Source organism: Solanum dulcamara, chromosome 9 (genome assembly GCF_947179165.1).
Source record: "Solanum dulcamara chromosome 9, daSolDulc1.2, whole genome shotgun sequence".
NCBI classification, from domain to species: domain Eukaryota; kingdom Viridiplantae; phylum Streptophyta; class Magnoliopsida; order Solanales; family Solanaceae; genus Solanum; species Solanum dulcamara.
Window position 1 is genome coordinate 23,271,288 of NC_077245.1, and position 14,878 is coordinate 23,286,165.

At 38.0% G+C, this 14,878-nt stretch overlaps 1 protein-coding gene across 1 annotated transcript; it reads right to left on the bottom strand.

The window, feature by feature from the left end:
• Positions 1 to 2,766: 2,766 nt before the first annotated feature.
• Positions 2,767 to 13,977, bottom strand: LOC129902599 (F-box protein 7). Its single transcript, XM_055977925.1, has 11 exons — positions 13,796 to 13,977; positions 13,050 to 13,124; positions 12,767 to 12,879; positions 11,848 to 11,964; positions 11,666 to 11,762; positions 10,614 to 10,687; positions 8,854 to 8,907; positions 8,652 to 8,753; positions 8,414 to 8,472; positions 3,744 to 3,954; positions 2,767 to 3,038 (listed from the first exon to the last, which is right to left on the bottom strand). The coding sequence occupies exons 1-11, from the start codon at positions 13,803 to 13,805 to the stop codon at positions 2,979 to 2,981; spliced, it is 972 nt and encodes a 323-aa protein (XP_055833900.1). The 5' UTR covers positions 13,806 to 13,977; the 3' UTR covers positions 2,767 to 2,978.
• Positions 13,978 to 14,878: the final 901 nt, after the last annotated feature.

Here is a 14,878-nt window from a genome sequence, read left to right on the forward strand (position 1 = left end):
TGTGTGTATACTTCATAACAAAATGGTATTGCTGAAAGAAAACATAGAACTATATTAGATATGGCTAGAGCTCTCAGGTTTCAGGCTAGTGTTCCCTTGAAATTCTGCGGTGAATGTGTTACCACTACTGTATATCTTATAAACAGACTTCCTTCCAAAGTTCTTCATTATAAATCTCCTTTTGAAATTTTATATTCAGAACCTCCCTCTTTATCACATATAAAGACCTTTGGATGTCTATGTTATGTTGCATTTCCAAAGATCCTAGACAAGTTTTCGCCTAGAGTTATTCTTGTAGTCATGATGGGGTACTCCCTATCACAAAAAGGGCTATCTCTTATATAACTTGCATTCAAAATCTATGTTTCTCAACAGAAATGTAGTGTTCAAGGAGGAAGCATTTTCCCTCAAAGACTTGCAAACTTCTCTTAATCCTATATTTACTATTCTTACCATGGTTACACCAGTTCCTGATCCTCTTCTTGTGTCGTATTCTAGTCCTTTTGTAGTGTCTGCACTATCTCCTGCTATCTCTCATCTTCCTATCTCTTCTCCAATGTCTCACTCTTCCATTCCTTTTGCATCAGATAATAACACTTCATCAGACCTACCTGCTAGTCCTCGGACAGTTGTGCCTCATATTCCTCCTAAGAAGTCATCTAGAACAAGTAAACCACCCCTTTGGCTCCATGATTTTGTCATTACACATCACAACAACTCCTTCTCCTTTCCTATATCAGATCACCTGTCCTATGCTCATTTGTCTCCATCCTATGTTCATGCTCTAGCTGCATAATCATCCATTACTGAACTTGTCTCTTATATTGAAGCATCACTTGATCCTCAGTGGGTTAAGGCTATGGAATTGGAGATTGCTGCCTTGTAGGATAACAATACTTGGAGTGTGGTGGACTTAACTCCTAGCAAGAAGCCTATTGGCTGCAAATGGGTATATAAGGTGAAGTATAAGGCTTCAGGAGAGGTGGAAACATGTAGTCTTATTGCCAAGATGGTTATTGTTAGATCCATTGTGGCTCTTGCTACTTCTAAGGGTTGGTGCATTCACGAAATGGATGTTCACAATGCGCTCCTTAATGGTGATCTTTTGTATGAGGTATACATGTCTATTCCTGCTGGTTTTGCTAGACAGGGGGAGCATGGCAAAGTCTGCAAACTTCACAAGTCACTTTATGGCCTCAAACAGGCTCTTAGACAATGGAATTTAAAGTTAACAGAGTCCTTGGTACATTTGGGTTTCATTCAGAGCCACTACTTACTCATTGCTCACTAGACAAGTTGAAGGTGACATGATTATTGTACTGGTTTATGTGGATGATCTCTTAATCACTAGCAGCAATCAAAGACTTATAGATTGTACAAGGAAGGACCTACAGAAAAAATTCAAAATGAAGGATCTACGTGAACTTAAATTCTTCCGAAGGATTGAAGTTGCTAGATCTAATCAAGGGATACATATGTCTCAAAGAAAATATGCACTGAAGTTAATAGCTGAGTCTGCTCTAGGGGGAGCTAAGCCTGCAGGAACACCACTTGAACAAAATCAGAAGCTAACCTCTGTGAAATATGATGAATGTATTTCTCCTAAAAGGGAACCTGAAGATCCCATATTGAAGGATCCTGGCGGATATCAAAGATTGGTAGGAAGGCTTCTTTATCTCACCATGAAGACCTGATTTTGCATTCTCAGTTCAGGTTTTGAGTCAATATATGCATTGTCCTAAGGAATCACACATGTAAGCAGCACTTAGGGTGGTAAGGTACATCAAAGAAGCTCCAGGTCTTGGACTATTGATGCCATCTAAAGACACAAATCAACTCCTTGCCAACTGTGACTCGGATTGGGGAGCATGCCTAGAAACTAGAAGGTATGTTACTGGATACTTAATCAAGTTTTGTGGAGCCTCAATCTCTTGGAAGTCAAAGAAACAAAAGACAGTCTCCAGAAGTTCAGCAGAAGCTGAATTCTGGCTAACTGTGCAGCTGAGATCACTTGGTTAATAGGCTTATTCAAAGAGCTTGGAGTTCAGATTGAGTTACCAATTAGAATGGTATGTGATAGCAAGACTGCAATCAAATTGCTGCAAATCCTATCTTTCATGAGAGGACTAAACACATAGACATAGATTGTCACTTTGTAAGAGAAAGAAATTACAAGAAATGCTGAAAACTGAGTTCACTCATACAAAGGATCAACTACCTGACCTACTCACAAAGAGCCTTGGCAAAGCACAACATCAACTAAATGGCTTGGGTGTCATGAATTTGTTTAAACCGTGAGCTTGAAAGGGAGTGTTAACCACAGAGTGTAGTTAGGCAAGCTATCATGATTAATTAAACTAAATTTTTTAAGAGTTTGTTAGAAGGTGGTTATTGTTAGCTAGAGGATAGCTATTGATTGCAATCTATAAATATACATGTATTGAATGAGCTAAGATCATCTAAACTTGTAACTACTTTTTCTCAATAGATTCTTTTTTCTTCCCTCATATTCCTCAGCTTAGTTACTGCTTTACAAGCTCCATTAATGGAGTTATCAGATGATACATACCAGCTATTTGGAAAATAACTAGAAAATGCCAGCGAAAGGTCACCTTAGGTGTAACAGATATAATATGGACGAGTGCAATCATCTTTGAATAATCATGTTAAGCTTGTCTAGCTGCTTTACTTATGCTAACTTCCCATTTTCGAGCAACCAACCAAAATTTCTACGATGGGAAATTAAGTATCTCACCCATAAAATGCATATGCATAATACAGTGGTTATTAAACTCCCTTTATTATCAAAACAGATGAACATATTCAAACTGCCATATATTACAGACATTACACTGGTCTTTCGCTCGATAGGAACCTGTTCACAACAAATTGAAAACTCTCGATGCCCACAATAAAAGAGTTCCAAACAACAATGTTGCATATTTACAGCCAATGGATTTTCTGTTTGTTCCAGCTCCTTAACCAGGAACATAATAATCCATTTTTTCCACAGGGAGATTTAGAACTGAAGTTTCCACCTATATCCAGGAAAAAAAGAGAGGATAAGAAGCAAAGTGTTAGTGTGATGGAAAATATATCTCAAATCTCTATCAAACAGCACAATTGAGAAGTTGCTTCCAGCGCAATCATGCAGCATGTTAAATATGGGTCGTTTATCAAGGCTGAAACAATTAAAAACTGATTCTAGAAAATGGAAAATCAAGTTGGGTTTGGTGCTCATGGTTCACAGCATTGAATAGAGAGCTAGAAACATCAAGATTGTAAGAAATGAACCATAACATGAAAATCTCGACACATTGTAAGTAAGCAAGGAGAAGATATCCAAACTAGATAGGACACTCAATGACTCGATGCATCTATATGCAGCAGCTGAATTGGATGTTCGAATAATGAAGAAACCACATATTCTTGTATCTTCTGATAGACTATGCTAAGTGACTTTAAGCCAATTTTTCTTTTACTAATTAGGGATATAGACCTATATCAGCTGTGTCAAGATTATACATAATTATTGTGCTAGCATCAAATTAAAAGATAGTGGGACACTATTTCCTTTCAAGTTACTTAGAAGACACTACATCATGTTCAATCATAAAAAGTATTTCGCCACCTATTAGAATTGCCTCATTAGCCAAACTAATTGTTAGATGTGAAACTGGACATTCTTTTAGCTTGATGTGAAAAAAGGGACTCCTTCGCACAAATTTGAATGATACACTCACCTCCTCAAATGAAACAAAGACAAAAGGTGTTAGACCCCTCTTGTGTGAGATTGCTGGAACATCTGGGTTATGTGTTTCATCCTCTCCCCACCTCTCGACAACCCCAAGAATGTCTTCATCCGGACCATTAACCTCATTATCATTCACGCCACTTGTAAGAATTGCAAGTAGATCCATTCTGTTATTAGCACCTTGGGTTGTACCCCTCAACCTAATGAACAAGTGAAATGTCAAAATGAAATATACAAGGTACCATGTAGAAATCATACCAATTAGAGTAATCAGCATTACAGGTTTGTGAAGATTCTACATATTTTACACTCTAAGCCACAAACTTCAGGTTTATCATATAATTCAAACTTTACATCTTTTATAAGGTATAAAGAATTCAAAGTTTAAAGGTAAATCCCATTGTGGGTTTTCTTCTATTTGGCCTAAAGTTCTCACAGTCAACAAACCTCTGTCGTTGCAGCCCCGCAGCACCTCCACCAGCAGTGCCCCTCAACTTGCGCTCACAGCTCACTACTTATTCTTCTTCTTTCTTTTTCTTTTCTTTCCTTTTGCATTTTGCTAACTTTAGATTTTTGAATAATTTATTAATTCCTACATATTTTCGTGGCTTTAGATAGTGATGGTAGATTAAGGTCATGTTCTCATTCAGGGACGGGGTCGGGGACGAGGGTAAGGAGGGGTAAGTGGGTTAAAGGAGCGTCTAGACTGAGAGTTGGTTCTTGGAATATTGGAACGTTAACGGGCAAATCCATAGAGCTAGTTAAAATTCTAAAGAAGAGAGATTAATATAGCTTGTGTCCAAGAGACCAAATGGGTAGGTTCTAAAGCTAGGGAGGTAGACGGGTATAAGCTTTGGTTTTCAAGTAGATCAAAATATAGGAATGGGGTACGCATTTTAGTAGACAATGATCTAAGGGATCAGGTAGTGGAGGTTAGGAGAGTCAACGATAGGATGATGTCGATTAAGGTGGTCGTTGAAGGGAACACATTCAACATTATTAGTGCTTATACGCCACAAGCGGGCTTAAGAGAGGAGGATAAGAGGCGCTTTTGGGAGGATTTGGACGAGTTAGTAGGAGGTATACCACCTACTGAGAAGCTTTTCGTGGGAGGGGATTTCAATGGTCACATCGGGTCTATTTCAGGAGGGTATGATGATGTGCATGGAGGCTTTGGCTACGGGGTCAGAAATGTAGGAGGCCTTTCACTTTTGGAATTCGCAAGAGCTTTTGGGTTGGTCATAGCCAATTCGAGTTTCCCAAAGAAGGAAGACCACTTGGTAACATTCCATAGTTCGGTGGCTAAGACTCAGATAGACTTTTTACTCCTGAGGAAGGTCGATAGAGGTCTGTGCAAAGACTGTAAGGTCATTCCGATAGACAACCTTACAACCCGACATAAGCTTTTGGTGATGGATTTAGGGATCAAGATGATGAGGAATAAGAGGGTCGGGGATGATCAATCTAGGATCAGATGGAGGAGTTTGACCACTGCTAATGCCCTGGAGATGGGAGAGAAGTTGAAGGCCATGGGGGCCTGGGATAGTAATGGGGATGCGACCAGTATGTGGGATAGGACGGCTAGTTGTATTAGGACTGTGGCAAGGGAAGTGTTAGGAGTCTCGACTGGTAGTCGTAGTCGGCATCGAGGAGACTGGTGGTGGAATGGAGAAGTGCAAGAAAAGGTGGAAGCAAAGAAGATGGCGTACGCAAAGTTGATAGAAAGCATAGATGAGGTGGAGAAGTGGACGAATAGGGAACTTTATAAAATAGCGAGAAAGGAGGCGAAGTCGGCGGTTTCAACGGCAAAAACAACAGCTTTTGAACGCCTTTATGCTGAACTAGAAGAGAAAGGTGGGGATAGAAAATTGTTCAGGCTAGCCAGGGCGCGGGAGAGAAGGGCACGCGATGTGGACCAAGTGAAGTGCATTAAGGACGAGCATGGAAAAGTATTGGTAGACGAGACCCTCATTAAACAGAGATGGCAGTCTTATTTCTATAAACTCTTGAATGAGGAAGGGGACAGAGACTTTGTGTTGGGAGATTTAGAACATACAGAGAGGCGTTGCAATTTTGGGTATTGCAGGAGTATTAAGGTCGAGGAGGTTAAGAGTGTCGTTCGTAGGATGCGCTGGGGAAGAGCAACCGGACCTGACGAGATTCCTGGGGAATTTTGGAAGAGCACGAGTTCGGTAGGTTTGGAGTGGTTGACTAGGTTATTTAATGTCATCTTTAAAACGGCAACGATGCCCGAAGAATGGAGGTCGAGCATAATGATCCCTCTATACAAAAACAAAGGGGATATCCAGAGTTGCAACAACTATAGAGGTATTAAGCTACTAAGTTATACTATGAAACTGTGGAAAAGAGTGGTAGAGATGAGGGTGAGGAGAGACGTGTCTATTTCAGAGAACCAGTTTGGATTTATGCCGGGACGCTCAACTACAGAAGCCATCCATCTTATGAGGAGACTGGTGGAGCAGCATAGGGAGAGGAAGAGGGACTTGCATATGGTATTCATTGACCTAGAAAAGGCTTATGATAAAGTCCCAAGAGAAATACTATGGACATGTTTGAAGGCTAAAGGTGTACCTATGGCATACATTAGGGTGATTAAGGACATGTACGAAGGAGCCAAAACCAGGGTAAGGACAGTAGGAGGGGACTCAGAGCACTTCCCAGTGGTGATGGGGTTGCATCAAGGATCAGCTCTTAGTCCTTTTTTATTTGCCTTGGTGATAGATGGATTGACGCGACAAATTCAAGGTGCGGTGCCATGGTGTATGCTTTTCGCGGATGACATAGTCCTGATCGATGAGACTCGCCGCGGAGTTAACGCTAAGCTGGAGGATTGGAGACATACCTTGGAGTCTAAAGGGTTTAAGTTGAGTAGGACAAAGACAGAGTACTTAGAGTGCAAGTTCAGTGAGACACCTCAGGAGGTTGACGTTGAAGTTAGGCTTGGTGCTCAGGCCATCCAAAAGAGAAGTAGTTGCAAGTATCTTGGGTCTATCATGCAAGGCAGAGGAGAGATTGACGATGATGTCACACATCGTATTGGGGTAGGGTGGATGAAATGGAGGCTCGCTTCCGGAGTGCTATGTGACAAGAATGTGCCACCAAAACTTAAGGGCAAGTTCTACAAAGTGGTGGTTAGACCGGCTATGCTGTATGGGGCGGAGTGTTGGCCAGTTAAGACTTCTCACATTCAAAAGATGAAAGTTGCTGAGATGAGAATGCTGAGATGGATGTGTGGGCACACCAGGAGCGACAGGATTAGAAATGAGGCTATTCGGGACAAGGTAGGAGTGGCCTCGGTGGAAGACAAGATGCGGGAAATACGACTGAGATGGTATGGACATGTGAAGAGGAGAGACACAGATGCCCCAGTGCGGAGGTGTGAGAAGCTGGCCATGGATGGTTACAGAAGAGGTAGGGGTAGGCCGAAGAAGTATTGGGGAGAGGTGATTAGACAGGACATGGCGCAGTTACAGCTTACGGAGGACATGACCTTAGATAGGAGGATGTGGAGGACCCACATTAGGGTAGAAGGCTAGTTCATAGTCTCGTTATTCTTCTCTATTCATAGGTGTAGTAGTGCATTACGATCTCTTGCGCTTTGACTTCTGATTTCGGTTATTTCTGTTATTATTTATTACTTTCTATGCTTTGATTACTCAATTTTACCTGTGACGCTTTCATTATTTATTTAATCGTTATTTGTTATTAGTATTTATTTATTTGTATTTATTTGTTATCTATTCGTTATTTGTTTGTTGTTTTTCTCATAAAGCTTTTAATTTTCTATTCTTATCTAACATTTTTTATGCATTTATGCTTTTACTGAGCCGAGGGTCTCCAGGAAACAGCCGTCCTACCTTGGTAGGAGTAAGGTCTGCGTACATTCTACCCTCCCCAGACCCCATGTTGTGGGATTTCACTGGGTTGTTGTTGTTGTTGTTGTTGTAGAGAAATGAAAAGAAAATGTCATCTGCAAGTGAAAAATAGCAGAATGTGTACAAATTTCGAATTTTGTTTAGTACAAGAGAAGATTTGGGACCTATTAAGACTACTCAATGGAACTCACACAAGTATTAATTGTTCATTTCATCTACAGGAGAAATTCCAGTAACTAGCTACCACAAAATCTGCATACTACATTTATAAACCTGCAAGTGGTTTATCCAAAGGACAAAAAACTGCCACCATTGCTTGCACTAAAGAATAAGGTGGGACAGTTGCTCACATTTATTCAAAGTGCAAGACTAAACTTTTCACAATAGTTAATAGGATCCGGAAAAGATAGCCTGCTGCCTTCGAACGAGTTTATAGGTGGGCAACCTGGAAAATATTCACCCCTACAAGAATTACCTTATCGACTCCCTGAACAAAACCTATAAGAATCGGCACTGAACATCCCGCCAAGATCCTCAACTTTATGCTTAGCACTAATATGTAGGTTGAGTTTGCACTCTTACAGATGGTAATTTCTATTAATCTTTTGCTTAGAAGCTAGTTTGGCTTGGATGAAAGTTTAAGAAACTAATATGGTGACTTGTAGGGCCAGGGAAGAAGTACCCAAACCTTCAACCATGGTTTTATTAACAAGAGCTGAGCATAAGAACTCAAAATACAAATAGAATGTCCACGATCAAGTACCTTAAGCGGAATCTCAACACAGTTGGACGCGCTCCCGAGTACAAAAGAGCAGCTTCAATCTGCAAATGAGAAGGCAGTGAGTTGTCTGCAAAATTAGCTTCACATATATCAACTAAATGCCAAAAGCATTATCAACTTAAGCAAGGAGGAATGAGCCATTGTTTTGATTTGACCGTATATAACCAAATTGCAGCCAGAAACAAATTGACTTGTACTGGAAGATTAGAATTGGACTTACTTTATCCTCTGATAGCGTGTAATTCCCCTTAAAAACACAATCAGCTTTTGAGGCACGGAAGTTCAGGTACTTCGCAACATCTTTGACTTTTTGTGATGAATTCTAGTTAAAAGAAATCTACAGAATTTATAAACCAGGTATAGCAAGAACAACATGTAAAGATCTAGTATGTCACACGAGCTGAACAACAAACGATTACTACCTTATAAAGGAATCTGCCTGAAGGATAAAATTTCATATAGCGATAGTAACACACCTACAATCAAAAAAAAGATGGCAACGTTATAAAATGCCATTGACACTAAATGCTGTAGGATGCAAAGCGTAGAAAAGAAGCAATGGGAGGAAAGTGAACACACTCAGAGGTCAATTCTTCTTAGAATCCAAAGTCTGCTTACAATAGCCCACAACTTATATCAGTTCTCTCAGATGAGGGCAACATCCTCACTCAATCAGAGCAGGTCTTCTTGCAGTAGCCCACAACTTGCTCTGTTTTCTGGAGTCCCAGGCAGAGCAAGTAGGTCTACCTGCAGTGTTTAGCTGCATCCTATGCTTTACAGCTTTCAGTTTTATTAAATTTCAGTTTGAAATGTATTTGCTACTTGTGCATCTCATGTTTTATTTAAATCTTGTTCCACCACTCAGTAGGCCGTCACAGATGCTGAATATTGTGGCTACAACTTGCTTGGCGTGCTTAACTTTTTGGGTGCAGAAACAGGTACCTCTAAGCTCGGTATCACCAGCTAGATCTTGCATCCTCATCAACATCTTTCACTCATCTTTTGGTAAGAGCTTCAATTCGTTTTCCTAGTCTTTCCTTTATGTTGAGGTATGCCGTGTGGACCTATGTAGCAGTTGTGTTTTGTCTAGATGGCTCTTGACAAGTTTGACTTAGCCAGTTTGCAGTATGGTTTATTTTATACTAACAGTTGACTTATATTCAGATATTTCAGTGTAATAAAGTATGTTTGACTATAATTTCCTGTTCTACAGTACTTTCATATGTTTGCGAAGTTAACCAGTTGTTAGTTTAGTGGTTCGCTTGATAGGGGTAGTTAGTCAGGTGCCTGGTGCTGGTCATGAATACCTAAATGCGGGTCGTGACATTTGGTTGGATATAAAGAGGATAGTGGCACAAGATATTATAAGGTGGGAAATGGAGCAAGGGTCTCTCATTTGGTGGCATTCTGAGTAGTAAAGTTTGTTAAGGATGTTAGCAATGCTAATAATGAAAATGGTTTTAGTAAAGGTGATATATTTGTAGAGCACCCTTGCCATTCACAGATAGACCCTCACCTTTCTTTGTATATGTAAAGCTTTACTTGGTGTGTGCACACACCTTCCACCAATTAGGTGAGAAGTTCAACCCCCATAAGTAGCACTCTATTACCCCTTCTCCCAACCCCCAAAAAATATGATTTTAAAGAAAAGGGTGGTTGTGCAGGAAAATGAACTGTGCCATTAAAAGGTGCATGTTCTTTCTTTTCATTTGGTGTAAAATATTTTTCTTGATAAAAATATCTTCAATTATTTACAACAAACAATTATTAGAAATTGATATCCTCAAAGATAACATCTCCCATGTACATATTCAAATCATACAAAAGCACCTTTACTTTTTTTCTCAATTCATTTTAGGATGGGGGTATAGCAATGGTTCAACCGATCGTAAGCCTTCACGATAAATAAGGAAACAATAATTTACTAAGCTCTAGCACTGATGAACTAGTTACCTCTTTATCCTAAGGAAAAGAGGAAGTTGAATTTGTGTAATTTGTCGAATTTTTTCTGAACTATCTTCCTTCATGAAATTTACAAGGCAAAAGATGAATTAGCATATTGCATAATTTGCCGCCTCCTACAAGCACCATCCAGTATCTACCAGCACTAGCTCATCTCTAAAAAAGATATTCAAGAACTGTATGACAATTTTAACTACGTGAAGAACAGGAATAAACATACAATATGAACTGGATTAGAGATCTTCCACTCAGCTACTCCAGCACGAATATATGTGTTTCGACTGACATAAATACCTGCAGAAAAAATTACATCAAGACTTCTTACTACCTTCAAAAATTTCAACTTGTAGATACATATAAACCAATTTTTTTACACGCTACAACAAAAACTCCCTGATAGGAAAAAAAATGGTTCTCTTGCTCAGATGGGATAAGTAAATCTAAGAGAAATATCTTGGTATGTGGTACACCATTTACGTCGTATATTTTCCATAGAGAAAATTAATTTGGAAAATACAATCGCTATATCCCTACCAAATACACTATACACAGCTTTACGTGAAAAACTTTATATCATTCCAATTTTTCCCAAATATTAAATGCTCTATAGTAAAATTCGAATGACACTACTAGGAACAACCAAAATTTCCACTATGGTGAATCAGCAACTCTTAACTCTTGTTTTCTCTTGTTCAGCAACTCTAAACTCTTACCATTATTTTATTTAATAGAAAAGCTATGTCAAAATGAATATCAACAAATACTGTTTTCTCAGATATCAATTAGGGCATAAGACTTGAGAACTTAGAGGTTCTTCCAGAATACAGAAAAGACTTGTATTAATCCAGTGACCAGTGACCAAATAACAGAACTGATTTGAGGATAATCAAAATGCCTCTTTGTAATAACAAATAATCCAAGAACTTTACAATACGTGGTCGCCATCTATTCAAAAAGTAACAAATGGAAGTTAAATTTTTTGGCATTGTAGTGTCTTGAGAAAAGTGTCCATTTCATTTATGATTTATCACCAATATCAAGAATTAGAATCCATAATATTGCAATGTCGCTCAACAATTCCTAGACATGTTCTCGTGCTGCTCTTCCTCCCAAAATAATTTCCTAAAGTATTTTACAATTAATAAGGAATTTCTTCTCTTTTGGGGGTAAATAATAAGGAACTTCTTGTCATAGAAACAGGTCTAAGTATAATATATTTTGAAGAGATTGTGCAACTATATTTTACCATCTTCATCAAAAAATATATCTTACCATCCGTACGAATCCTTGGTCTTAAAAGCCACATTTTTCTCCATGAACCATCATACTTCGATTGAACGACCTCATAGTTTTCTACCACTCCAGGAACCTTCAAAAATAAGGCACAATTTCTAATGATCAATAATCAAGCTCGCTAGTGGTGCTAGAACAACCAGAACAAGTGTCCCTGGTACCTGCCAAGCCTTTAGGCATGCATTGCGCCAAAATACTGGGTTCCGAATTGTATACCTCCACTTTCGACAAACACAAGCTGCCCTACCCAAGGTGTATGGAGTCGTTTTTGAGAAGATCTGCACAACATTAACCATGAAATCATACTAAGTTTCCGGCTTCCTCACCTTAGCTATAAAGATTAGAAGCTAAATTTCAATCTACAAACAGCATAATTTTTCTCAAGCAGACATCAAGACTTTATATTTGATTGCCTTCAGTTCTCTAGATACATAACCTCACCCCACCCCTTGGAAGGAAACAACAAGAACTTTGGAGAGAGAGGGAGGGGGGGGGGAGTGAGTTAAAGGCTAATCCGATAAAATATCCGCGAAAACCAGCTAATCAGCCAGAGAAATAATCAAAAGGAACAGTCACGTTCATATTTGGGTGCAAAGCTCGACTTGAGTACTATAATGAGATCATAGAGTCCAACATTCCTTGTCTCCGAAGAAGACAGAGATGACATCCAACTTTTCTACTAATGATGATCCTTGGAAGAATTGAAGGGGAAAAAAAGGCTCAAGGCAGATGTTAAAATAGCAATGCTTGTCTCCACATAGTATCCACAAACTTTTTGCATGGGCATGAAATAAAAAGTTGTTCATAGGGGGGTAACTAGATTATGCCTTGCCATAAATGTACATGTAACCCATAACAGCCACAAATACCTTACTTTCTGATTATTATTTTTTTTTTATTTATAGAAAAACATTGTTCATACTTCTGATACCTATTAATTAATTTAGCAAAATCAGCTCTGCTGTAAGTCTTTATCAATATGCTTCAGCTTCCTAGCGTAACAAAGCATTTCCAGCACTTGCCACATATTGTCGATAAGAAAATTACAGAGGAAATTAATCGAATTCCTGAAAGGCATACCTCAAAAAGCAGTTCATCAGGTAGTACCCGGTGTATCAACGCAGGATCAATAAACTGCTTGCTACTAGCACTTCCAAAAGGAGCGACAGGTCTAACATTAATCCCATACAAATCTGAAAGAAAAAAGGCAGGTGAGTTGACATTAGTCTGTTCTACACAAATTCATCATCAAAACCAAATGTCAATAAAAAGAATCCAAGAAATGATGAATCTTTTATGCAGCTAGCAGATTGCTAGGAGCAAGGTAATTGAAGTAAGAAATGACACAGTGCTGGGAAAATACCAAGCCATGGCCTTCGAGGAAAAATGAACTGAGAAGCTCTCAACGGTGCAACAGTTTCGAGTTCCACTCTGTAATCTGCAAGATATGAGCCATTATCAATGACAAATAACAAAAATTACAGAACAAGTAGAACATTTCAACACCAAAAAAGGACAATTTCTAGTTCTGTAATTAACTCTATAAGTTGGCTGAACAAATTTCTGAAAGCTGATCAACGCCCAGGTGATGAGATTTACTGTAGTAAATGAAAATTATTGCAAGATTGGGTAATTCCTTTTCTTTGTTTTTTTCCTTGTCTTTTTTACTTTAAAAGTAGTATCCAGGGCCCTTCACACCTCAACTAATCCATTGGGTACCTAGTTATTGGGGATCTGAACCCTGTTGCTCTATTTCACCTCCATTGAACACAAGACAATACACTATATGATACTACAACAGAAGCTGAAAAGAGTATTATCAAAATAAGCAACTAGGAAAAACAAATATTAAAAGAAGGACGTTTACATTTTTTTTATTTTCTCCCAGAAACTAATACCCTTTATTGATAACTTGAAATCCCAGAAAAATCCAACCAAAGAATTTGAACTTTCTTACCATACAACTGAGATTCTCAATCACATGTAACCCTTTCCATAACCCAAAACCCAAGAAAGATTCCAACCAAAGCACCAATTCTAGAACACAATAGAGGAAAACAATTATGAAATGGAGAAAAAGGTAACATTTTGGAGAATTTCATAGCCCACCTGAAGTCATTTTTCTTGGTTTTGAATGTTGTGCTTCACAATTTGGATATCCAAATAAATATGACAAGGGGAAAATCTGAGAAAAATCAATTTTCCCAATTTATGTTAGCCGTCTACCCAGACCACCGACTAACCGGTGTTTATTTGCCGGGTTGCCACACTTCTGACCAGTAGTTTCTTTTTCTTCTTAAAATTATTTATTATATGGAAATAGTATTTTATTTTTTTTCATGCAAAATTTCGGCTCAATGAATTAAGAGCGACAAAAAAGAGTTGAAAGGACTCAAATCTTAAATATTAGGTGTAACTAATAAGTTTATAATTAAATTTTAATAATAATTGATTTTTTAATAATAAGTCTCCATTTTTCTTTCTATACTTTCATCCAAATTTTAATTAAAATCATAATTTCAAAAGGAGAAAAAAAACTATCTTTTTTTATTAGGTCTGGTCCAACCCACACGTTTCTTCTTCTACTTATGTTTTTTCTTTTCCTTCTTTCTTTATTTTGTTGTTCTCTTGTTGTTGTTGAATTTGAGGGGGAGAAATCTCAAATTTTGGACTAAATTTTATTTGTATAGCTCTGAAAATTATTTAATTAAGTCATTTTTGATTATTTTGATAAGTGAATTATGTAGGTTTATCTGTATTATTTATTTAGGTTCAATTTGTATATTGTTGTTCCTATTATTGCTGCATAATTTCTAGCAACTGTTATAGTTATTTCATTAATTGTTATAGCAGATGTTGGAATAAATACAACAACAAATTTTTCTGCAATATTTTTAGGTACTTTCAACATCATTAATGGAAGATAAAATAATATTCGGCGTTGATTGTCGCGGTGAATGGGTTGAGTCAAACAATTATTATATTTGACGTTGGAATATAGAAATAATCAAGACGATAATGATGTTGAGATATCACATATGATAATTTTGCGAACAAAATCATTACTTATTGCGAATTAAATTGTGAAAGACAATGCTATCACTTATATGCACAGGTATGGTGAAAAACATAAGACTATTCCTTTTAAAATAAAAGATCAACTTATTTTGAGTATTCATTTGAAAGATGAAT